The sequence below is a fragment of the Trichechus manatus genome, unplaced genomic scaffold, assembly GCF_000243295.1.
Source record: "Trichechus manatus latirostris isolate Lorelei unplaced genomic scaffold, TriManLat1.0 scaffold00087, whole genome shotgun sequence".
Classification (NCBI taxonomy): Eukaryota; Metazoa; Chordata; class Mammalia; order Sirenia; family Trichechidae; genus Trichechus; species Trichechus manatus.
Window position 1 is genome coordinate 7,682,569 of NW_004444023.1, and position 27,347 is coordinate 7,709,915.

Sequence of the window (27,347 nt, forward strand, 5' to 3'; positions counted from 1 at the left end):
AGGCTGTAACTCTTTACAGAAGCTGACTGACACATCTTTCTCCCACATAGCGGCTGGTAGGTTGAAGCCCTGGAACTTTCAGTTAGCAGACAGGCGCTTCACCAGTGCACACCCAGGGCTCCTTCAGTCCTTGCCTGCTGCCTCAAAAACAGCCACTGTGCCTATTGTACGGCGGTATTCGAGTATGGCCGCTTCCAGGGAGACATGCAGCTTTGGGCGCAGACATATGATAATATGGCAATACCGGAAATGCTGCTGTTTATTCGCCTTCAAAATCTCTGACCCTCGCCAGCCACCGTAGGTTTACAAGGATTTAGCGCGTCAGATCGAGAAGAAGAGGTTCTTCACGGAATTGAGGCCAACTTTTCGGAACTCTTCGTGGTACAAGAGAAAAAAAGGTCGGTGTGTTTTTTGTTCTTGGAACAAGTCGAGAGAGATGTGTGAATGTGGGGTAGTGAGAACCCATGAAGTGTGCCGGAGTGGTGGTTTTGGGGGCAAGTAGGTGGGAGTCGGTGCTTTTGAGGTCAGTCAGGAAGGGCGCGCCTTTGTACAACTATTTAGGCTATCCCGACTGTCAGGATACGGGGTCTTTGCGGATCACTCTACTTGTAAGGAGTGGAGGTGGTATTTACGATGAATGCTGTGTCTGGTTCAGGTTCGGCATTTAGTACGGGGCTGAATGAAGTTGGAGCCGGCAGGATAGACTTCATACGGGATGTCTGGCCCAGGTTTCGCATTAATGCGGGGGTTAGGTTGATCTGTGTCTGATACAGAGGCTCGTGAGGCAGTCGGCTTCCGTAAAGATTACAGCCTTGGAAACCCTATGGGAGCAGTTCTGTCATATAGGATCACTATGAGTCAGAATAGACTTGAGGGCAACAGGTTTGTTTGTTTTTTTTTTCTTTTTCTTTTTGGATATATGTAAAAATGTGCTTAGAGGTGTCTTGGGGGAAGCATTTTTATTTTCAAATAGGCAGTTCCTTGAATCTCTTTTTCCATATAGATGATCATATTGTTTCTCAAAATAACCTTAATTTTCTGTCCTGCTTTGTAATGTTTCTACCTTAAGCTTATCATGATGCTGTTGGCTCAACTCTTCCATACAAAATCGATTAGTAGGTTGGTAATCTTTACTACAATGTCTTTATTTTGTTGCCCACTCATAAAATGCACTTGCTATATTGCCTTTTCAGGATTAGGATCATAAAATTATAAATTCATCCAGGATTTTAAGTTTAATGAAATAAAGAGGTTTGTAGGTTTATTTCAAGAATAAAAACTGTCTGTTTTATCTAGGTCATTTCTCCCATTAATTCCTTATATTGTTTATTCGTGCCACGTCTCTTTTGATCCTTCCTCAATATGAATGTAAAAAATGACTTCAGGGCCTTGTGACACCTCCTTGTCTAATTCACAAGGGAAGGGTGAGAGAATCAAGATCAACAATATCAGCCAAGAGCTAATTTCTGTGAGGTGGAGGTGAGACATAACCTTCTTTCTGCAACCTTTTTACCGATTTTGACACCAGCTGTACTTCCCACGGCAGTCTCTATTCTTCCACTGGGTTCGATAATTCCTTGCATTGGCCACACGGAACTCACAGACCATGATCACAGTTGTGGGTTTTATTAGGGAAGTAACAGGTTACAATTCAGGATAGGAACGATTTAGGATACAGTTTTCTGATCAGGACAGCCTCTTCTCAGCCATGCCTGCAGTAGACCTCTATCTGGTCCTCAGCCTCTTGGCCCCTCAATCCCTCAACCTGACCTCTGCCCTGCTTAGGCAAATGTTACAAAGCTCTTTAGCTCTGCCAGTTATTGCTTGGGGGGCACCCCAGTCTGCCAGGAAACGTCCTGCCTGAAGACACTCAGCTCTCTTACTCAGTGGGTCAGACCAGGTAGTTGTCTTTCTTTCACATTTGGTATAGACAAGTGAGCACCTCTAGCACCACATGCATTTGTTGAAACATCTCAGTAGATATTCCGTCAATTCCTGGAGCCTTGTTTTTCATCATTCCCTTCAATGCAGCTTGGACTTCTTCCTTCAGTACCATTGGTTCTTGATCATATGCTACCTCCTGAAATGGTTGAATGTTGACCGGTTCTTTTTGGTATAGTGACTCTGTAGTCCTTCCGTCTTCTTTCCATACTTCCTGCATTGTTCAATATTTTCCCCGTAGAATCCTTCAGTATTGCAACTCCAGGCTTGAATATCTCTTCAGTTCTTTCAGCTTGAGAAATGCCGAGCGTGTTCTTCCTTTTTGGTTTTCTAACTCCAGGTCTTTTCACCTTTCATTATAATACTTTATTTTGTCTTCTGGAGCCACCGTTTAAAATCTCTTCAGCTCTTTTACTTCATCATTCCTTCCATTCACTTTATCTACTCTACTTTCAAGAGCAAGTTTCAGAGTCTCTTCTGCATCCATTTTGGTCTTTTCTTTCTTTTTAATGACCTCTTGCTTTCTTCATGTGTGATGTCCTTGATGTCATTGCACAACTTGTCTGGTCGTCAGTTATTAGTGTTCAGTGCGTCAAATTTATTCTTGAGATGGTCTCTGAATTCAGGTGGGATATACTCAAGGTCATATTTTGGCTCTCATGGACTTATTCTGATTTTCTTCATCTTTAACTTGAACTTGCATATGAGCAATTGATGGTCTGTTCCACAGTCTGCCCCTGGCCTAGTTCTGACTGATGGTATTGAGCTTCTCCATCATCTCCTTCCACAGATGTAGTTGATTTGATTCTTGTGTATTCTATCTGGCAAGGTCCACGTGTATAGTCACCGTTTTTGTTGTTGAAAAAAGGTATTTGTAGTGAAGACGTCGTTGGTCTTGCAAAATTCTGTAATGCGATCTCCAGCATCGTTTCTGTCACCAAGACCGTATTTTCCAACTATGGATCCTTCTTTGTTTCCAATTTTTGCATTCCAATCACCAGTAATTATCAATGCATCTTGATTGTTTGATCATTTTCGTCAATTTCAGACTGCAAAAGTTGGTAAAAATCTTCAGTTTCTTCTTCTTTGGCATTAGTAGTTGATGTGTAAATTTGAATAATAGTCATATTAACTGGTCTTCCTTGTAGGTGTATGGATATTGTTCTATAACTGACAGCATTGTACTTCAGAATAGATCTTGAAATATTCCTGTTAAATTTGTCATTCCCAGTATTGTATACCATATTATTGTCCGATTCATAATGGCCAATGCCAGTACATTTCAGCTCACTAATGCATAGAATATCGATCTTTAGTCCATTTCATTTTTCATGACTTCCAATTTTCCAAAATTCATACTTTGTACATTCCATGTTCCAATTATTAATGGATGTTTTTAGCTGTTTCTTCTCGTTTTGAGTAGTGCCACTGCAGCAAATGATTAGGGAAGTAACAGGTAACAATTCTGGATGAGGGAATGATTCAGGATACAGTTCTTCAGTCAGGACAGCCTCTTCTCAGCAGTGTCCACAGGCAGGCTTCTATCTGTCCCTTGGTCCCTTGTTCCCTCGTCCCCTTGGCCTGGCCTTTGCCCAACTCCAGCAAGTGTCACAAAGCTCTTTAGCTCTGCCACTGAGTGCCTAGGCGCACCCTACTCCATTAGGAAGCCTCCTGCCTAAAGACCCTGAGCTCTCTTGCTCCATGATTTGGCACTCCCACTGTAGCCACCTTGCTCTGTGGGCCAGGAAGCACCCTGTGCATTCTTGGTCTGGTCTCCTAGTTCTACTGCTGCCATATCTGTGCCTCTGCTTCTTGCTGTCTGGCGTCGTCTCCAATGTTATAGCTCTTTCTCTCCATCTTCTAAGTCTAGGACGTTCTATGTGCGTGAGCCCCGGGTTCAAAGGATGTGCTCCGCTGCCGTTTCTTCTTCTTGGTAGTGGTGAAATCTCCCACTTCCTGCCTCTGGGATGGCTCATTTTAAGCCTAGCGGGATGGCAAAACTGACCAGTCCCCTTGTTTCGGGTCCGTATACCTTATGTGCTTGGTCCCACTGCCAAAAAGTTTCCATGCACCTTATTTGCATTGTTAGCAAGCTGTCCAATCCCTTTGGTGGGCCACAATCACCTTATTTGCACAGTCCTACCCAATAACTGTGTGGGGGTTACAAGACCATGCGTGGCTAAACGGGCCATATTAAGTTGTTTACTGCACTGTTACAAACGTGTATATTTTATTGGTCTTTTCAGAGAACAAGGTTTTGGTAATTTGGGGCCCTTCCATTCCTTTTAAGTTTTCTAAATTTATTTATTTTTTTAAATGTACAACTGTACAGATAACTTCAAATATGAGAATCAGTACAAAACCAATTCCTGTGAGGCGGAGGTCAAATATATCCCACATTTCCACATTCTCCAAGCTGTTGTACCACTCCATCTCTGACACCAGCCACTCTCCCTCCCCTCAGCATGCATCCCTCCCCCATTTGGGTTTGACAAATTACTGAAAAGTCCCACAGAACTCAGGAACTGTACTTACAGTTAAGTGATTGTAAGAATGGTGTGGCAGGGGTATCTGATGAAATATAACCTGATGTACCAAATTGTTACAGTATCTTATGTTCCAATCCCTTAATGGTGTTTTTGGCATTTGCGTCTCTCACAGGATATGCAAAGCCTAATCCAGAGTAAATATCTATTACTATGAGGACCCATTTGTAGCCCCCTGGTGCCACGGGCATCATTTTTCCAATATAGGCAACTTGCCAGCTATGTGCAGGGCCCTCCCCCTGGGGAATCTGCCCCATAGTCATCTGCAACCTTTGTCTTTTTTGCTGGCAGACAGAGCAGTCCTTATTGGCATTTTGTGCCTCAGAGGGTGCAAGAAGGATGTGTCTAGATTCAGCCCATCCCTGCATTGCTGCAGCACCCCCATGTCCACTCGTTTCATAGATTCAATTCGCCACCTCAGGTGAGCCTGCCAACCGATCCCACTTGCTGATTCCAGTCACCTTCTGATCCAGGAAGGGGTTTCTATTGCCCATGGATGTAAAATATTCTGGGGCACCAACTAAAGGCACATTCAACAGTATTGCGGGCATTGTATTAAGAAGAGTGACAGGAGCAGTAACAACATCTGGGCCTAGAGGTAGTGTGCTACTCACGTTGAATTTTCCATTCAGCCCACAGATCTGGATTCCCCAGCAGCAAGAGATCTAATGAAGGAAGTAGGAAGAGGTTGCAGGATTTGGTTATTGTCATTTCTGGGGACACCTTTCCTGGGAGATTGAGATTTCTGAACAGCAATTTATTGCTGATCCAGGAAACACAAAGAAACAGCATCCCAGCTGCTGGCCACAACAGAAGAACAAGAGAAAATGATCAAGGCACAGGTGACTTTTGGTCAATTTTATGCTTTCCTTTGTTCCCTAATGTATTTGTAAAGGCCTGTAAAATATTGGTTCAGTTAATCTCAAAGCTGTAAATTTGGAAAAGTAGGAGCTGGAGAGAAATGAATTTATACTCTTACTTCAGCATCAGGCTAAATGGGATCAGGACTTTACTGTTCATGGGATTAGCACTAAATTATTGACCTCAAATATGATATGTGACTGGAATATCCTGTGGTTACATTAGCTGTCAACTTGCATTTAATATTTCTCTGGACAACAAAAGAGAGTCATTATAATTTAAATGATATGTTCCCCCTCCCTTTTTAAAAAAATTTTGTTGTTGTTGACAATATATACAGCAAAACATGACCAATTCAGCTATTTCTTCATGTACAATTTAGTGACATTGATTATATTCTTTGGGTTGTTCAGCCATTCTCATACTCCTTTTCTGAGTTTTGCTTCTCTTATTAACATAAACTCACTGCCCCGTAAGGTTCCCTAGCTAATCTTTCGAGTTCCTGTTGGCAATTTGATCCCATGTAGATATTTCTTAAAAGAGTATACTGTGGAAGTGGGGCCAAGATGGTGGGGTAGTCAGATGCTTCCGTTGGTCCCTCTTACAGCAAAGCCCTGAAAAAGTAAGTGAGTCGATTATATATGACAGTCTAGAAGCCCTGAACATCAAAGGCAAAGTTGAGGAATCGGACCGAGTGTCGGAGGGAGAAATGATTCAGAAGCAGTGAGGAGTTGCCAGACCCTGCAGGCCTAATCTGCTGGCGTGTGCAGTGAGGCAAGCAGTGGCATTCGGGATGCGTTTTCCAATTTAGGAGAGACTGAGCAGCAGAGATTCTGCTCAAGCCTCCAGAACCAGTGAAAAGCAGTGCTCAGTTGGCTAAAGATAGGTACATGCTTCTAACCTACCACACGAATCAAAAAGCACCCTGTTTGGGAAGAACCTCTCTCCCATTCACTTGCTCCCTCCTAGCTCTGCACCAGGCTGGCTTCAGCAATTGCTCCGTCCCCTGTGCCGGAAGTAGCACCCGTCACTTGCCCTGAGCTATTCTCCCAGCCTTGGAGAGGGAACAAATTAACAAACAGGAAAAAATAATCTGCCAGTTCCCTTAAGCTGGGAACTCAGGGCAGGCACAGCTCCCTAGGCACAGGCATAAGGGGTCCACGGACTTTGAATGCCTTTCACCCCTGCATAGATCTGTGTGGACCCATTTCAACAGCATAGGCCCTTATTAGCGCAGTACAACAGGGTATATACCTGAAGCCTAACATCAACTGTATCAGCTATATGGTGCACTGGCAGGTTTGTGACATTTGACACCACTCTGCCCATTAAGCAGGGACCTCACCTACCTGCATCAGGAACCTGAGGACTGGTGGCTTCATCCACGCCACCTAGCCACCTGCAGCGGGTCTAAGAGTAAGTGGTGCCTCCCAGTCTTTACAGCCAAGAGCGTTGGGGGCCATAGTCCAGCTGCAAAACCCACCCACCTACGTACTCTAGGGAACAGGGACGCGCTTTCCTCCCAGACATTCGGGCACCTGTCAGCCCCCTGCCATACTCAGTGCGTGACTCCCTACTGCAGCCAGATACCTGTGCCTACTCCAGTCAACCCTGCCCGTCTAGGACTGTAGTAGGTGACAGCCTGCACTGCACACTTGGTGACCTGGACACCTGAGCTGAATCCATACAAGAAAAGTAAATGGACTCCTGAGCTCACATACCTAGTAACAGATCTAACCATCTGGTGACAGGATGTTAGAGCTTCAAAGGTGTCAATAATCAAACTAGCTCACACGAGAGGCCTATTTGGGCCTATCAAAAGAAGCTAGGACACAGTAAGCAAACATAAATATAATAACTTATTGATTGCTTGCAGAAAGCAGTCAATATCAAATTACATAAACAGGCAGACCATGGTGGCTTCAGCAAGCTCCCAAAACAAAGAACCAAGAAATCATCCAGAGGAAGAGAATTTCTTGGAATTACTGGAGGTAGAATACAAAAGATTAATGTACAGAACTCTCCAAGAGATCAGGAAGGAAATGCAATATGCAGAACAAGCCAAGGAACACACAGACAAAGCAATAGAGGAACTTAAGAAGGTTATACAAAAGCACAATGACAAATTTAACAGGCTGCAAGAATCCATAGTGAGACAGCAAACAGAAATCCAGAAGATGAACAGTAAAATTTCAGTTAGACAACTCAATAGAAAGTCATAGGAGTGGAACTGAGGCAATGGAATTCAGAATTAGTGAGATTAAAGATAAAGTACTTGATACCAACTTATTTGAGGAAAAATCAGATAAAAGAATTTTAAAAAATGAAGAAACCCTGAGAATTATGTGGGACTCTATCAAAAGGAATAACCTACAAGTGATTGGAGTACCAGAACATGGGGGAATAACAGAAAATACAGAGAGAATTGTTGAAGATTTGTTGGCAGAAAACTTCCCTGATACTGTGAAAGATGACAGCATGTCTATCCAAGGTGCTCATCGAACCCCACACAAGGTAGATCCCAAAAGAAAGTCACCAAGACATATTATAATCAAACTTGCCAAAACCAAAGATAAACAGAGAATTTTAAGAGCAGCTAGGAATAAACAAAAGGTTATCTATAAAGGGGAGTCAATAAGACTAAGCTCAGACTACTTAGCAGAAACCATGCAGGAAAGAAGGCACTGTGATAACATATATAAAGTCTTGAAGGGAAAAAATTGCTAGCCAAGAATTATATATCCAGCAAAACTGTCTCTTAACTATGATGGTGAAATTAGGATATTTCCAGATAAACAGAAGTTTAGGGAATTTTCAAAAACCAAACCAGAATTACAAAAAATACTAAAGGGAGTCCTCCAGTTAGAAAATCAATAACCTCAGATACCAACCCAAGACTAGAACACAGGACAGAGCAACCAGATATAAACTCAGGGAAGTCACAAAGCTAAAATGCTGAAAATAGGGAAACAGAGACGTCAATATGTAAAAGATAACAACATTAAAACAAAAAAGAGGGACTGAAAAATGTAGTCATAGATCTTCCAAATGCAGAGGAAGTCAAGACGATAAAAAGAAATAAAAGATTGGTTTAAACTTAGAAAAATAGGGGTAAATATTAAGGTAACCACAAAAGAAACTAACAATCCTATACATCAAAATGAAAAACAAGAAAAACATAAAGACTCAGCAAATACAAAATCAACAACAATGAAAAAGATGAAAAGAAAATACATAAAGAAAAATGACTCAGCAGAGAAAATTAAGTAGAACAAAGAAACCAACAACAGCACAAAAAAAGACATCAAAATGACAGCACTAAACTCATAACTATCAGTAATTACACAGAACGTAAATGGACTAAATACACCAATAAAGAGACAGAGTGGCAGAATGGATAAAAAACATGATCCATCTATATGCTGCCTACAAGAGACACACCTTAGGCTTAAAGACACAAACTAAAACTCAAAGGATGGAAAAAAATATGTCAAGCAAAAAACAATCAAAAAAGAGCAGGAGTGGCCATATTAATCTCTAACAAATTAGACTCTAAAATCTACCACAAAGGATAAGGACTGACAGTATATAATGATTAAAGGATCAGTACACCAGGAGGACATAACCATAATAAATATTTACACACCCAACAACAGGGCTCCAAAATACATTAAAAAAACTCTTAACAGCATTGAAAAGAGAGATAGACAGCTCCACATTAATAGTAGGAGACTTCAACACACCACTTTTGGTGAAGGACAGAACATCCAGAAAGAAGCTCAATAAAAACATGGAAGACCTAAATGCCACAATCAACCAACTTGATCTCATAGACAAATACAGAACACTCCATCCAACATGCACACTTTCTTTTACAGCGCACATGGAACGTTCCCCAGAATAGACCACATATCAGGCCATAAAGCAATCCTTAACAGAATCCAAAGCATCAAAATATTACAAAGCATCTTTTCTGACCATAAAGCCATAAAAGTAGAAATCAATAACAGAAAAAGCAAGGAAAAACAAATCAAACACATGGAAACTGAACAACACCTAGCTCAAAAACTACTGGGTTATAGAAGAAATTAAGGACAGAATAAAGAAATACACAGAATCAAATGAGATTGAAAATACATCCTACCAGAACCTTTGGGACACAGCAAAAGCAGTGCTCAGAGGTCAATATATAGCAATAAATGCATACATCCAAAAAGAGAAAGGGCCATAATCAAAATGTTAACCCTACAAGTCAAACAAATAGAGAGCAGCAAAAGAAGCTGTCGGGCACCAAAAGAAAGCAAATGATAAGAATTAGAGCAGAATTAAATGAAATGGAAAATAGAAAAAACAATTGAAAGAGTTAACAAGACCAAATGCTGTTTCTTTGAAAAGATCGATAAAATCGATAAACCATTGGCCAAAATGACAAAACAAAAACAGGAAAGGAAGCAGATAACCTGAATAAGCAATGAGATGGTCAATATCACAACAGACCCAAGTGAAATTAAAAGAATCATAATGGAATACTATGAAAAATTGTACTCTAACAAATTGGAAAACCTAGAGGAAATGGACAAATTTCTAGAAACTCACTACCTACTAAACTAACACAAACAGAGGCAGAACAACTAAATAAACCTACAACAAAAGAAGAGATAAAAAAGGTAATTGAAAAACTCCTGACTAAAAAAAGCCCTGACTCTGATGGTTTCACAGGAGAATTCTACCAAACTTTCAGAGAAGAGTTAACACCACTACTGCTAAAGGTATTTCAGAGCATAGAAAAGGATAGAATACTCCCAAACTCATTCTGTGAGGCCAGCATAACCCTGATACCAAAACCAGGTAAAGACACCACAAAAAAAATTACAGACCAATATCCCTCATGAACATTGACGCAAAAATTCTCAACAAAATTATAGCCAATAGAATTCAGCAACATATCAAAAAAATAATTCACCATGGTCAAGTGGGATTTATACTAGGTATGCAGGGATGGTTCAACGTTAGAAAAACAATCAGTGTAATCCATCACATAAATAAAAGACAAGAACCACATGATCTTATCAATCGATGCAGAAAAGGCGTTTGACAAAGTCCAACACCCATTCATGATAAAAACTCTCAAAAAAATAGGAATAGAAGGGAAATTCCTCAATATAATTAAGGGCATTTATACAAAGCCAACAGCCAGCATCATCCTAAATGGAGAGGCTGAAAGCATTCCCCTTGAGAACAGGAACCAGACAAGGATGCCCTTTATCACCACTCTTATTCAACATTGTGCTGGAGGTTCTAAGCAGAGCAATTAGGCTAGAAAAAGAAATAAAGGGCATCCAAATTGGTAGGGAAGAATTCAGAGTATCTCTATTGCAGATGATACGATCTTGTACACAAACTCCAAAGAATCCACAAGAAAACTACTGGAACTAATAGAAGATTTCAGCAGAGTTTCAGGATACAATATAAACATACAAAAATCAGTTGGATTCCTTTACACCAACAAAGAGGAAATCACCAAATCAATACCATTTACAATAGCCCCCAAGAAGATAAAATACTTAGGAATAAATCTAACCAGAGACGTCAAATATTTATACAAAGAAAACTACAAGAGAATATTGGAAGAAACAGAGAGACCTACATAAGTGGAAAAATATACCTTGCTCATGGATAGGAAGACTCAACATTGTGAAAGTGTCTATTCTACCCAAAGCGATCTACACATACAATGTAATCCCGATCCAGAGTCCTTCGGCATTTTTTAATGAGATAGAGGAACAAATCAAGACTTTATATGGAAAAGGAAGAGGCCCCGGGTAAGTAAAGCATTACTGAAGAAGAAGAACAAAGTGGGGGGCCTCACACTATCTGATTTTAGAATGTATTATACCACCACGGTAGTCACAACAGCCTGGTACTGATACAACAACAGATGCATAGATCAGTGGAACAGAATTGAGAATCCAGACATAAATTCATCCATGTATGAGCAGCTGATATTTGACAAAGACCCAAAGACTAGTAATTGGGGAAAAGACAGTCTCTTTAACAAATGGTGCTGGCATAACCAGATATGCACCTGCAAAAAAATGAAACAAGACCCATACCTCACACCATGCACAAAAACTAACTCAAAATGGGTCAGAGACCTAAATATAAAATCTAAACTGATAAAGATCATGGAAGAAAAAATAGGGACAATGCTAGGAGCCCTCATACATGGCATAAACAGAATATAAAACATTACTAAGAATGCACAAACACCAGAAGAGAAACTAGATAACTGGGAGCTCCTAAACATCAAACACTTATGTTCATCAAAAGACTTCACCAAAAGAGTAAAAAGATAACCTACAGACTGGGAAAAAAAATTTGGCTACAACATATCCGAGCAGGGTCTAACCTCTAAAATCTGCAAGATACTGCAAAACCTCAACAACAAAAAGAGAAATAACCCAATTAAAAAAGGGCAAAGGATATGAACAGGCCCTTCACCGAAGAAGATATTTAGGTGGCTACCAGACACGTGAGGAAATGCTAATGATCATTAGCCATGAGAGAAACACAAAACTACAGTGAGATACTATCTCACCCCAGCAAGGCTAGCATTAATACAAAAAACACAAAATAATTGTTAGAGGTTGTGGAGAGACTGGAACACTTATACACTGCTGGTGGGAATGTAAAATGGTACAACCACTTTGGAAATCGATTTGGTGCTTTCTTAAAAAGCTAGAAATAGAAGTACCATACGATTTAGCAATCCCACTGCTTGGAATATATTCTAGAGAAATAAGAGTCATCACACGAATAGATATATGCACGCCCATGTTCATCGCAGCTCTGTTCACAATAGCAAAAAGATGGAAACCTAGGTGCCTGTCAACGGATGAATGGATGAACAAATTATGGTATATTCACATAATGGAATACTATGCAACGATAAAGAACAATGATGAATCTGCGAAATATAATATGGAGGAATCTGGAAGGCATTATGCTGAGTGACATTAGTCCCAAAAGGACAAATATTGTATAAGATCACTATAAGAACTCAAGAAAAGATTTAAACACAGAAGAAAACATTCTTTGATAGTTACAAGTGTATGGAGGGAGGGAGATGGGCATTCACTAACTAGATAGTAGATAAGAATTATCTTAGGTGAAGGGAAGGACAACAGACAATACAGGGGAAATCAGCACAACTGGACTAAACAAAAAGCTATGAAATTTCCTGAATACAGCCAAACACTTCGAGGGACAGAGTAGCAGGGGCAGGAGCCTGAGGACCATGGTTTCAGGGGACTTCTAGGTCAATTGGCATAACAATATTTATTAAGAGAATGTTCTGCACCCCACTTTTGTGAGTGGCATCTGGGGTCTTAAAGCTAGCGAGCAGCCATCTAAGATACTTCAGTTGGTCCCAACCCACCTGGAGCAAAGGAGAATGCAGAACACCAAAGACCCAAGAAAATATTAGGCCAAGAGACAGAAAGAGCCACATAAACCAGAGACTCCATCAGCCTGAGACCAGATGAACTAGACGGTGCCTGGCTACCACCAATGACTGCCCTGACAGGGAACACAACAGAGAGTCCCTGATGGAGCAGGAGAAAGGTGGGGTGTAGAACTCAAGTTCTAGTAAAAAGACCAGACTTAATGATCTGACTGAGACTTAATAGTCTGACTGAGACTGGAGGCCCCCGGAAGACATGGCCCCTGGATTCTCCGTTAGCCCAGAACTGAAACCATTCCAGAAGCCAACTCTTCAGACGAAGATTAGACTGGACTATAAGACATAAAATGATACTCGTGAAGAGAGTGCATCTGAGCTCAAATAGATATATGAGACTGAATAGCTCCTGTGCATGCACCAATGCAAAATGTACAGTTGCAGCACTGTAGCTACTTTCTGGGACCTCCCTGAAGGACAGTGGCATAGGGAAATCCTTTCAGTGGGCAGACCTTTGAGCAGTGCAACTAGTTGTTCACTTTGCTTGGAAAGATAAATGACCAGATGTGCAATTGTACACTGATTCATGGGCTGTAGTCAGTGGTTTGGCTGCATGGTCAAGGACTTGGAAGGCACGTGATTGGAAAATTGGTGACAAGGAGGTTTGGGGAAGAGTTATGTGGGTAGACCTCTGGATGGGCCAAAGAAGTGAAGATATTTGTGTCTCATGTGAACGCTCACCAAAGGCTGCCCACAGCAGAGGAGGGTTTTAACAATCAAGTGGATAGAGTGAACCATTTTGTGGAGACCAGTTATTCTCCTTCCTCAGCCACTCCCATCATTGCCCAATGGGTTCATGAACAAAGTAGCCATGGTGGCAGGGATGGACATTATGCTTTGGCTCAGCAACATGAACTTCTACTCACCAAGGCTGACTTGGCTACAGCCACTGCTGAGTGCCCAGTCTGCCAGCAGCAAAGACCAACAACACGGAGTTTCTGATATGGTACCTTTCTTCGAGGTGATCAGCCAGCAACCTGCTGACAGGTTGATTACACTGGACAGCTTCCATCATGGAAAGGGCAACATTTTGTTCTTACCAGAATAGATACTTACTCTGGATACAGATTTGCCTTCCCTGCATGCAATGCTTCTGCCAGAACTACCATCTGTGGCCTTACAGAACGTGTTATCCACTGACATGGTATCCCATGCAGCATCACCTCAGATCAAGAGACTCACAGCAAATGAAGTACAGCAGTGGGCCCATGCTCATGGAATTCACTGGTCTTACCATGTTCCCCATGCTTATGGAATTCACTGGTCTTAACATGTTCCTCATCATCCTGAAGCAACTAGCTTGTTAGAACAATGGAATGGCCTTCTAAAGACACAATTATGCAGCCATCTAGGTGGCAATACTTTGCAGGGTTGGGGCAGTGTCTGCTAGGAGGCTGTATGTACTCTAAACCAGTGTCCAATGTATGATGCTGTTTCTCCCATAGCTAGGATTCATGGGTCCAGGAATTATGGGGTGCAAATGGGAGTGGCACCACTCACTATTACCCCTAGTGACCCAATCACAAAATTTTTGCTTCCTGTCTCTGCAACCCTGTGCTCTGTGGGTCTGGAAGTCTTAGTTCCAAAGGGAGGAATGCTTCCACCTGGAGACACATCACTGATTCCATTGAACTTGAAGATACGAATGCCACCTAGCCACTTTGGGTTCCTCATGACTGTGGATCAACAGGCAAAGAAGGGAGTTACTGTATTGGCTGGTTTGATTGCTCCTGATTACCAAGAGGACATCGGATTAATATTACATAATGGAGGTAAAGAAGAATATGTCTGGAATATAGGAGATCCCTTAGGGTGTCTTTTGGTACTACCATGCCCTGTGATTAAAGTCAATGGAAAACTATAGCAGCCCAATTCCGATATGACTACTAATGGCTTGGACCTTTCAGGAATGAAGGTTTGGGTCACCCTACCAGGCAGAGGACCATGGCCAGCTGAGGTGTTTGCTGAGGGTAGAGGGAATTTGAAATGGGTGGTGGAAAAGGCGGTTCTAAATACCAGCTGTGACCATGTGACTGGTTGCAAAAAAGAGAGCTGTAATTGTTATGAGAATTTATTCCTTTTATATGCGCATCAATTATTTTTGTTTTCTTCCCTTACAAAATATAAGATGTAAGCAGGACTAGTGTGTTTCCAGTTGTACATGTGTTAGTTTTATCATGTTAGTGCAAGTTTGACTTTACAATTCTTTTTTTCAAGTTTATGTGTGGTTTAAGGAGGTGTACAGGTGCAGAGTTGACAAGGGTTGGACTGTGGTGGTTAAGATTGTGTGTCAACTCGGCTGGGCCGTGATTCTCAGTGGTTTGGCAATTATGCTGTAGTTTGGCAGTTATATAATGATGTAATCACTTCCATGATGTGATCTACTTGAGCAGTCAATCAGTTGAAAGGGAGTTTCCTCGAGGGTGTGTCCTGCCTCCAGTGTATAAATGCATCTTCTAGCAAGGCACTTTCTCTGGATCCTGCATCTGGCTTGTCATCATCTGACCTTCAGTTCTTGGAAATTGAATTAGCAGCTTACCTGCTGATCTTGGGATTTGGCAGCTTCCGCAGCCTGTGAGCCAGCCGCCTACCATCTTACCTGTTGATCTTGGATTTGTCAGCCTGTGAGCCAGCATCATGCTGTCTGACCTATCGATCATAGGTTCGTCACCCCTGCAGCTACGTGATCCAACGACCTGGGACCTGCCAGCCTGACCCCTGACCCATGGCCTTGGGACCTGCCAGCCTCTACAACTGCGTAAGCCAGTTCCTTGAGCTAAATCTCTCTTTGTATATACATATATGTATATATATATGCTTCACTGATTTTGTTTCTCTAGAGAATGCAGCCTAAGACAGATGCAGAACACACGGAGCTCCCCAAGGAACCAGGAAACAGAAGTTAAATAGACAGGTACCATCCTCCCAGGTTGACAGAAAAAGCCTTCCCCTAGAGTCAGCACCAGTAATTTAGACTTCTAGCCTCCTAGACTGCTTCAGGAATTGACAGAATACCAATTGAGATGTTTCAACAAACAGATGTAGAGCTGGAAGCACTTACTTATCTAAGCCAAGAAGTTTGGAAGACAGCTTCCTGGCCAACCAACTGAAGAGATCCATACTTGTGCCCATTCCAAAGAAAACTGATCCAATAGAATGCAGAAATTATCGAACAGTATCATTAATATCACACACAAGTAAAATTTTACTGAAGCTCATTCAATAGCAGTTGCAGTGTTCCATTACAGGGAACTACCAGAAGTTCAAGCTGAATTCAGAAGAGGATGAGGGATGCCATTGCTGGTGTCAGATGGATCCTGGCTGAAAGCAGAGAATACCAGAAAGATGTTTACCTGTGTTTTATTGACTATGCAAAGCCATTTGACTGGGTGGATCATAACAAATTATGGATAACAGTGTGAAGAATGGGAATTCCAGAACACTTAATTGTGTTCATGTGGAACCTATACATAGACCAAGAGGCAGTTGTTCAAAAAGAAGAAGGGGACACTGCGTGGTTTAAAGTCAGGAAAGGTGTGTGTCAGAGTTGCATCCTTTCACTATACTTAATCTGTATGCTGAGCAAATAATCTGAAAAGTTTGACTATATGAAGAAGAATGGGGCATTAGGATTGGAGGAAGACTTATTAATAACCTGTGATATGCGGATGACACAATCTTGCTTGTTGAAAGTAAAGAGGACTTGAAGCACTTACTGATAAAGATTAAAGACTACAGCCTTCAGTATGGATTGCACCTCAACATAAAGGAAACAAAAATTCTCGCAGCTGGACCGATAAGCAACATCACGAGAAATGGAGAAAATAATGGAAGTTGTCAAGGATTTCGTTTTACTTGGGTACACAGTCAATGCCAATGGAAGCCGCAGTCAATAAATCAAACGACGTATTGGATTGGGCAAATCTGCTGCAAAAGACCTCTTTAAAGTATTAAGCAAAGATGTCACTTTGAGGACTAAGGTATGCCTGACCCAAGCCATGGTATTTTCAATCGCCTTATATGCATGCGAAAGAATATAAGGAATAAGGAAGACTGAAGAAGAATTGATACCTTTGAATTGCGGTGTTGGTGAAGAATATTGAATATACCATGAACTGCCAGAAGAACGAACAAATCTTTCTTGGAAGAAGTACAGCCAGAATGCTCCTTAGAAGCAAGCATGGTGACTTTGTCTCATATAATTTGGACATGTTATCAGGAGGGACCATACCCTTTTTCCCAGTTCTGACACCATCTGTCCCTTCCACAGTGCACTCTACTTCTCTGCTGAGTTTGATAATTTGTTGCAGTTGACAACAAAGAACTCACAGATTATACTTAGGATTATGGAGTTTATTAGGGAAGTAACAAGTTGCAGTTCAGGTTCAGGAATGCTCAGGATACAGTTCTTCAGTCAGGACAGCCTCTTAGCTGTGCCCACAGACAGGTCTCTCCCTGGCCCCTGGCCCCTTGGCTCCTTGGCTCCTTGGCTCCTTGGCGTGGCATCTGCCATGCTTGATAAAGTGTTACACAGTTCTTTTAGCTATGCCAGTTAAGTGCCCAGAGGCACCCTGCTCCACTAGTAAGCCTTGGCCTGAAGGTGCTGAGCTCTGGCTCCGTGTGTCAGCAAACCTAGCTCAACCAGGTGCCCAGAGGCATCCTACTCCACTAGCAAGCCTACTGCCTAAAGGCACTCAGCGTTCTCACTTCGCGGGCTGGGAAGCCCACTGCGCCGGCTCCTGCCAGTCTCTGGGTTCTATTTCCGCCGTTCTCTGCCACTGTGTCTCTTCCTCTCTGGTGTTACAGCTCTCCGTCTCTGTCTTCCGTGTTACAACTCCTGTTCTATCTCAGTGTCTCCCTTGAAGCCTAGTGGCATGGCAAAACCAACCAATCCCTTCGCTTGGGTTCCATACACCTCATTTGCATAGCCCCACCCAGTCGTATATACCATATACCATGGAATGCCAGAAGAACGAGGAAATCTGTCTTGAAAGAAGGATAGCCAGAATGGTCCTTAGAAGTGAGGATGGTGAGACTTCATCTCACATATTTTGGATATATTAGGAGAGACCAGTCCCTGGAGAAGGACATCACGATTGGTGAAGTAGAGGTTCAGCGAAAGAGAGGAAATCCCTTAAAAAGGTGGATTGACACAGTGGCTGCAACAATGGGCTCAAGCATAGCTACAGTTGTGAGGTGGCTAGGACCAGGCAGTGTTTCATTCTGTTGTACATGGGGTTGCTATGAACTGGAACCAACTAGACAGCACCTAACAACAACAACCCAGTCACTTGATGGGAGTTACTAAGACCCTGGCTAGAAGGGCCATATTAAGTAGTTCACTGCACTACAGGTCACCCCCTGGGTCTTCTAGCCATTGGCCCTTCCATAGTTGAAGTATTAACTTCCCCCGCCCAATCATTTTACCAGTCCAAGACAGCCATTAACAATTAGTCCTTCAATAGGGCAATGAGTCCTCCAAGTGAAGTGACTCAAGTACAAATCATTCAGGTCTGCTGCAGGTGTCCATCTGATTTGGTCAGGTTCACCAGAAGTTCATCTTGTCTTCACCCTATCTGGTGTCTGATAAAATTTAACTGAGAGATTATTCCCTTGCTCTGAGCCACAGTAATTAGCAGCATAGCAAAACCTTTAAGGGACTTTAGGTTTGGCTACTGTATTCCAGTCCAGCAGTGCCTCCTCCTTAGTACACTCTTTCACAGTTACTGCTTCTACAATTATAGTTTTTACAGTCACAGTTACCCCAGCTGACAATCCCCTTAGGCACCCTACTTACAGGTAAGGAAGCCCACTGTGCTATCTCCTCCCACTCTCCTGCCAGTCTCGTGTGGTCTCCTGCCAGTCACCTGGTTCTGTTACCGCCATTTTCTGCTGCTGGTTCTCGCCGTCTCCAGTGTTAACAGCTCGCTCTCTCTGTCTTCTTTGTTACAACTCCTACTGTCTCTGTCTCCTTTGAAGCCTAGTGGGATGGCAGAGCTGACCATTCCCCTTGATAGGGTTCCATGTACCTCATTTGCATAGTACCATGCAGTTGTTTGGTGGGAATTACAGAGACTGGATGGAAGAGCCTTACGTGATTCACTGCACTGCATGTATGTAACTAAGAATTGTAACACTTGCCCAAGAAGCACTTGTGTGTGTGTATACACTCACATATATCCACCTACGTACAGATATACACATACATACTTGTTTGTGTGAATGTGATGTTTCTAACTTAGTAAGAGAATTTCACTGCTACTCATTATGGAAACTTTTAATTTGATGAATGATTTAATACATTGAATACTGTGATTGGATGGATCATTGAATACACAAATTCAGAATATTTTGTTAGGATTTTGAGTCTCATAAGGTGTTGAAAAAAACACTAGGCATGTAGTTGCAGCGTATATAGAGAAAATCAGCCTAACAACTTTCTTCACATTTCAACCATTATCATCAAAAGAAAGTAACTTCATGAAATGGAACCCTGTTATTACAGGAATCACTGACATTCAGCGATGTGGCTGTGGGATTCACCTGGGAGGAGTGGCAACTCCTGAACCCTGCTCAGAAGGACCTGTACCAGGACGTGATGTTGGAGAACTACAACAACCTGGTGTCAGTGGGTGAGGACAACTGCCTGTGTCACTGAGAGGGTACCCAATCAGTGGCCTTCCCTTTCTCAGCTATTGAAAGCTTAGGTGTGTCTGAAGTGGTAGATTCTCAGTCTACTTTGTGCCCCTAGTCAAGTGGGTCTATTCTCCCTACTCTTGAGAATATTGTTTGAATATTGTTTTTCCACAAATGTAACATTCTGCAGTCTTCACAAACCCAAGGTCAATTTGGTAAGTCTAAGATTCTCTGGTTTCCCATGAACAGGATATCAAGTTAGCAAACCAGATGTGCTCTCCAGGTTGGAACGAGGAGAACAACCATGGACTATATTAGACAAAAATCATACTCGAAACTTTTCAGGTGAGTGATCAAAAACCAGCAAGGAGGGAAGACTGTTGTAAAATGGTCGGAATAGTAGTAGCATTGTCAGAACCCATCTAACTTTAGGGGGGATAATAAGAATCAACATCAGCCCAAAGCTGATTCCCATGACGTGAAGGTCCAAAAAAATAATCTGTTTTGTAAGAATCAGCAGAAAGCTGTGTCCTATGAAATGGAGGTTGAAAATGTCTCAAATGTACAGCTTCTCCAAACTGGTGTACCACTCCATCATCTCTAACATCAACTACTTCCCCTATCCTCAGTACTCTTCCTCACATCTTTGGCTTTGGTAATTCACTGCAACATCTCGTAAAACTCAGGCACCGTGCTTATAATTAAGTTATTTATTAGGAATTGTCAGGGTACAACTCGAGATCAGGATCAACAGGAAGTAACAAGAACAACTCGGTATACACTTTTTTGATCAGGACAGCTTCTTTTCACGCTTTTCTGCTGGGCCCTGCTTAGAGCCTTCTTGGGCAAGTGTTACAACTCTTAGTTCCATGGGCTGGAAAGCCCCGCCACAGTGCTGTGGTGCTGGTCTCTTGGCTCCTGATGTCTTGTGCTGCTATCACTCTTGCTGCTGCTGCGCCTCCATCTCTCACTGCCTACAGTATTACAGCTCTTCCTTCTCTCTCTCTGTGTCTCTCTCTTAAAACTTCTGTCATGTAAGGTTGTTATATAGCAAGCTCCTTATCAATTTCAAGGTATGGTCCCCTTCAAGAAGACCAGGAACTAACCAGTCCCCATCAAGGGTTCCAAATACCTTATTTAATTTGTGAGAATTACAGATTTGTGGCCCCAGAGGGGATACAAATTGACCAATCTCCTCTCAGTGGCCCAGACACACTTCCTTTACATAGTAGGCTATAGTAACTTCATTTCTATAGTATATTAACCAGTTCATTCAAGGTGCATACCAATCATAGGGCACGCTGCAGCCCAGGAACAGACAAAAAATATCAAACCACAAGTTTTTTTTTACAGCTTACCCAGGAAATGTCAGTCATCCTGGATAAAAGTAACAAACCTTCTGGGGTAGAAAAGTAGGGCAAAGGTGACTCATCAGGGCTTAGGAAAAATCTCTCAAGCTGTTTTTTCCAAAGAACTAAGGCAAAAGGCCACATAAAGGAATTCATTTCACCACAACTTTGGAAATCACATTCTAGTGAGAGAAGGCAACACAACTGTGAAGGGTGTCTGAGGCTACAAAATTGTCTCCACAGTGTCTCTCCCATGTGAGACCTTTTCTTTGTAGGAGTTTAGTGGAAAATATACCCATCTATCTCTTTCGTGATCAGGTCCTTGTTTGACATCTTGATATTTTTATTTGTATAGTTTTCTTCATAGGATTCTTAGATCTTTAACTTCTCCATGTACTTCCACCACTCCTGCTATGAAATTCTTACTTCCTGGCCTCTCTCCTAAGATTCATAGCTGTCCTCTGAGCACAGCATCTTCCTCCCCCATTGAGAAATACTGATTTCACTTCCTAACTTCCAACCCCACCTTGGATGTTGTGCCCCCACAGTAAACTGGTCTCTCATTGTGCTTCTCTGTACTTCCTCAGCTGCTCTTTTCCCCCACTCTGAGGTGCTCCAAAAGTGCTGATTTTCATTTTCTAATTTATTCTTCAACCCTTTAAAATTTCCTTCATTCTAATGAGTTAACCTCCTTCTCTTCCCTAAAGGAGGCTGTCGAATTGACATCTCCTTTGATATCGTCTAACATAAACTTTTAAAAAAAATATATTTTACTATTCTGAAAAAACATTTTTTACATCTTGCTTTGAGGTTCCAGCATAAAGCAGATCATAACTAATGTCTATGTCAATTTAATTTCTTTATATATTTACTAATTATGATCTATCTCCTAGTTGATTGTAAACTTTACCACTGTCTTCACTTCAGTCCTTCATGAAACTGTTCTAATTCCAAAGCTCTAAATGTTAAAATGATTAAAACCTTTGTATTCATCTTCTTTTAAAGTACATATTCTCTTGTTCTATGAACTTGATCTCCTTCTCTTCTCTGTCTTTAAATCATATTTATATGCTAAAGTTTTCTGAATTGTTACCTCCAGTAAAGACTTTTCTCAAGATTTATGAATCCTTCTGAGATCTTCATTTTTGTACCTGGATATTTAGTAACCATCTTCAAGTTGATGTGCTTCAGAATGTTTGCAGGAGCATTCTATGCTTCAGTGATATTCCTTATCTCATTAAAGACAGTACTACCCTGTTGCTCAACCCAAATACTTAGCAGCAACTCTTAATACCTCACTTTCTTTACCTCACCCCAACCCCTCATCCCAGCAACAGTGAGCCTTCTCTTCCTCCAAATGTATCTTCATTTCCTCCACCTCTCCTTACTCTCTCTTTTAAACCATGTTTCACAATCTGCAGCTACTTTATCTTTCCTTGCTTTTTTAAAATGATTTTACCAAAGTACAATGTAGGCTTCGTAAGCATAAAGAATATGTTTGTGTACCACCAATAAATTTACTATGTACATGTGAAATTTGTTTTGTCCCAGTTGTAAAATTCTGCATTCTTCAGAAGCCAAACTATGCCTGCTGCATAGCTGTCATTTGGTAAGGATTTACCAAAGGAATGAATGAATCTTTCCTTCCTCAGTTTGGATCAGGCCTTCCAGCCTCTGTGATCTTCTATTCGCAGGGATTTACTTGTATTTTATGGTCTCTACAAGTTCCTCAAGGCCGAAGCAGCCAAATCTGTATTTATTGTTATGTATGATCTAACCTTGTTTCTATACTAACTACTTCTAAGTTTCACTTGTTTATATTTTTATGTGTTTACTAGTGTGCAAGGAACATTAAACGTGGAGTTTTACTTACAGTCATACCATAGGATTGTCACTAAAGAGCCACCTTACATCAGAGCATTTTTTAATCAATTTAATCCTAATGGAGATGATGGAAGGGCTAATTGTTCTCTTTTTTTCCTAGAAATCTGGAAAGTTGATGATCATCTGCCTGGGCACTGGCAAAACAAAAGCAGGGTGGACAGCATGAAAGAGTGCTGTGAACATAATGCATTGGAAAATATTGTTCATCAGCACAAAAATCATTTTCCTTTAAGGGAAAATCATGGTATGGTTGACCTACATGATAAAGCTGTGACATCAAATGTAACTTTAATCAACCAGACCAAAAGCTATGAAATAAAGAACTCTGCTGAGCTTAACAGAGTTGAGAAAACTGTTCTCCATGCTAACCCTGAGCAATTTGGTACTGAATCTAAATTCCTTGAGAGTTGGATATCCAACACCACTAAATCCCAATACATTAAGCACCAGAAAACTCACAAGATAGAGAAACCGCATGTATGCAGTGAATGTGGGAAAGGCTTCATCAGGAAATCTTTCCTCACTAATCATCAGATCATTCATACAGGAGAGAAACCACATAAGTGCAGTCTCTGTGGGAAAGCCTTCTCTAAAAAAGTCAAGCTTGCTGAACATTATCAGACAACTCATAAAGGTCAAAACCCATATAAATGCATGGAATGTGGCAAAGCCTATTTGTATGAATCAGGTCTCGCTAAACATCAGAAAACTCATAGGGGGGAGAAACCCTATGTATGCAGTGAATGTGGAATAGGCTTCTTCGAGAATGCAGATTTCATTATTCATCAGCAAATTCATACTGAAGAGAAACTCTATATATGTAGTGAATGTGGGAAAGCCTTCTCTAAAAAATACAAACTCATTGCACATCACGAAAGAATCCATAAACGACAAAAACATGAATGCCCAGAATGTGGCAGAGCCTTTCTCTATAATTCACAGCTCAGTAAACATCAGAAAAGGCATATGGCGGAGAAACCCTACATATGCAGTGAGTGTGGAAAAGGCTTCATTGAGAAGTCAGCTCTCATTATTCATCAGCGAATTCATACTGGAGAGAAACCCTATATATGTAGTGAATGTGGAAAAGGCTTCATCCAGAAGGGAAATCTTGTTATTCATCAGCGAACTCATACTGGAGAGAAACCCTATATGTGTGGTGAATGTGGTAAAGGCTTCAGCCACAAGTCATGCCTCATAGGACATCAGAGATTTCACACAGGAAGGAGTCCCTTTGTATGCAGTGAATGTGGAAAACCTTATTCCAAGAAGTCAGGTCTCATCAGCCATCAGAAGATTCACACAGGAGAGAAACCCTTTCAATGCAGTGAATGTGGGAAAGCCTTCAATACGAAGCCAAAGCTCATTGTACATCAAAGATCTCATACAGGAGAGACACCATATGGCTGCAATGAATGTGGAAAAACTTTTGCCTATACTTCTTCCTTTTATCTACATAAAAGAAAACATACAAGTGAGAAACGTGTAGAATCAATCAAGATGGAAGACTCTTCCACACCAAGTCACAGCTCATCGCATACCAAGGATTTCATGCAGGAGAAAAGCCCTGTTAATACAGTGACTATGCAGATACCTTCTGTGACAGTTCAGCCATCAGTAAACATCAGTGGGCTCCCAACTAATGGGAATATAGTCCTTGTGGGACAGCCTGTTGCCAGATGTGAACCCTCCGGAGATAACAGAGAATTTCCACAGGAGAGAAACCTTATGAATGCAGTGAATGTGGTAGTGCCTATGAGTGCAGTGAATGGGGTAGTTCCTTCAGTGATGAATTATATCTTATTTTATGCCACACAAAACCTATAGCATACACTCGGATACGTTCACTGAGGAATAGGGATGAGCACAAATTTCTTCATCATTATATAGCTACAGAATGTATCCTGAGGGAAATCATATGAATGCAGACACTGAGAAAACATGAAACACTCATTCTACATAAATATGTGCATTGATATCAAGACATAACATAATTTTAACCTAAACACATACACATTGATTTACTCATTGATTAAATGGATGAAAGTCCAAGATCATGTCATAGGACAAAATAATTAATATGAATTTTTAAAACACAAAAGATAATTCGTGTCTGGAATGTTGCTTGTTGTTGTTGTTAGTTGCCGTCGAGTGGATACTGACTCATGATGCTTCCAAGTGTTATAAATGAAAATCACATAGGAAGTGGTTGGTGGGTAAAGGGCAGTATTGGATTGGTCGGAATTGGGGCACGTAAGTATCAGTTCAGTTTGTCCAGATTGGTGTGAAGGATCAGTTGAAAACCAGAATGTCTACCATCAATTTTAGAACTTTATATTATGTAGAGGGACTTAATGAAACAATAGACCTACATTGAGTCTATTCATGAATGTAAGGAATATTTGTCACATACTGCCTTTGTACCTGGCCCTGTTTCCGGGACTTGAGGATACAGAAGTGAATAAAAAAGAAAAAGTCCATGCCTTCTTGGAAACAGGATTGAGTTAGTTGGATTATATTTAAGTGGAATCTTGACACTCAGGCTTATCAAAGGATGATGCAGTATCTACATTAGGTGAAATAGACATGGAATAATTGGTACAAGGGGTTTAGTTAGAAGTTTTGGGAGTTAGAAAATCCTAAAAACTTCTTATGACAATTTCTTGTCAAAATCTAGTTGCCATTGAATTGATGCCTGCTCATGGTCACCCTATGTGTGTGAGAATAGAACTGTGCTCCCTAGGGTTACCCATGGCTGGTTTTTCAGAACTACATCACCAGGACTTTCTAGACACATATGGGTGGACTCAAACCTCCAACCTTTTGAGTTTGCAGCTAAGTACATTAACCATTTGCACTACCCATGGATTCTTGGGGTAAGGACCCCCTTTAATGGTACTTAAACATTCTAGGAAACAAGGTATATATTTTAATGCTTATGTCTTATCTCCATAAAGAAATTATGAATTCCTTGATAGTTTTTGTGACTGTTGTGGTGAACTGAGTTCCTTTATGTGGGTTTTAGCCCTTTTTTTTTTTTTAAAAAAAAAAAAGCATAGGTGATTTTTCCCCGTAAGCCCTTAGGTGTTGTTACCTTTGTCCTAATCTTTTGGAGAAGCAATGTTGAGGGTTGGGTCTCCTGGGCTGTTTTCTTCGCAAATGTGTTTGTTACTTTTGCCCAGGGATTGCCTTGGTTGACATTTCCTGGGTAAGCTGTAAACAACTTGATGGTTTGATAGTTTTGTCCCAGCCTTTCCTGGTAATTAACAAGTCCTGAGTTGATTGACGTCTCATAGGTAATTGAGAATTGGTTGAACGCTGGTCTGGTGAGGGGGGTCCTGTCTTGCAACTCAAGAGAATCAGGGTATATAAATGGATGGAAAAGGGAGTTTTTTGGGGAGACCTTCTGGGTGGCAGAAGAGATGCTGGCTAAGAGCTGGGATGGCAGAGAAACCAAGCCACATGGGAGCTGAGTGGTTGTGAAGGTGCTACACTGGCTTTGAGCTTGACCAGTTTGCAGCAGAGAGGCATGACGACTGAGAGGCCCAATACAGAGAGCACCTAAGAGCTGAGCAAGCTGATATATTGGCTATAAACTAGGCCAGTTAGTGGCTGAGAGGCCGAATACAGAGATGCTGGTGGTGGAGAGGCCTGATGTTAGAAAGCACCTGAGAGACCTGAGCGGGCTGCTACACTCTCTGAGCCACAACTTAAAGTGTACTGAGCGGAGCCAAGCATTGTCATATTTTAAAACAGAGAACTGTTTCTAACTGTGTCCATGAACTTCTTGCCTGAACATTGTCTCAGAAGCTTGCAAAAGAATGCACATTCCTGGGTCACATCCCAGACCTCCTAGAGTAGATCTTCTGGGCCTGAGGCCCGGGATTATGCATTTATAACAAGACTTTCTGCTGCACACTTAATTCAACATTTGCCAGCACAACAAATGCCACATTTACAGTTTCATAACTGATTATATTTTGCATGTAATGTTACCGTCATCAGTATCGTTTTCCAAACTATTCCACCACCATTAACCAAAACTCACCGCACCCCAAACAAAAGCTCCCCTTCTCCTTCATTCCCACTCCTGGTAAAGATTAATAACCTTTGATTTTTATACATGTACTTATTTCATGTGAGATCATACTTAATCTTTTGTGACTGACATATTTCCCTCAGCATAATGTTTTCAAGATTCATCCATGTGTAGCATGTGTCAGGACTTCATTTCTCTTTAAGGCTGAATAATATTTTGTTGTATGTATATACCACCTTTTGTTGATCCATTTGTCTGTTGATGGGTATTTCAGTTGTTTCCACATTTTGGCTCTTGTGAAGAGAGATGTAGTGAACACCGATGTACAGGTTTCTGTTTGCTTTCCTGACTTCACTTCTTCTAGGTATATTACCTAGAATTGGGATTGCTGGATCATGCACACTGAATTTTGAACATCTCTACCCTGAAGTTTGGATTACTGCTCCCCTCACCACCCCCATACTATAACAGGATGGATTCATGGCAGATACCTTTAAGCAAAGAATCAGAAATGGGTGCCTCACAAGCCATGGCCTCCCCTTCCCTTGTCCTGTGAATCTGCATGTGTGTAA

The 27,347-nt window shown here is 41.4% G+C and overlaps 1 protein-coding gene across 4 annotated transcripts; it reads left to right on the forward strand.

Moving 5' to 3' along the window:
• The first annotated feature begins 287 nt into the window (after positions 1 to 287).
• On the forward strand, positions 288 to 25,704 carry LOC101349973 (zinc finger protein 613-like). 4 transcript variants are annotated; one of them, XM_023736404.1, is made up of 6 exons: positions 301 to 398; positions 1,070 to 1,119; positions 5,120 to 5,329; positions 19,373 to 19,499; positions 19,753 to 19,848; positions 22,837 to 25,704. In XM_023736404.1, exons 3-6 carry the CDS (start codon positions 5,315 to 5,317, stop codon positions 24,561 to 24,563), a joined length of 1,965 nt encoding a protein of 654 aa, XP_023592172.1. In that variant the 5' UTR covers positions 301 to 398; positions 1,070 to 1,119; positions 5,120 to 5,314; the 3' UTR covers positions 24,564 to 25,704. The 4 variants fall into 4 exon arrangements, with proteins under 4 accessions (XP_023592170.1, XP_023592172.1, XP_023592171.1 ...); XM_023736403.1 differs by lacking the exon at positions 1,070 to 1,119 and adding an exon at positions 4,779 to 4,908 and having other exon boundaries at positions 312 to 398; XM_023736402.1 differs by lacking the exon at positions 1,070 to 1,119 and having other exon boundaries at positions 288 to 398.
• Positions 25,705 to 27,347: the final 1,643 nt, after the last annotated feature.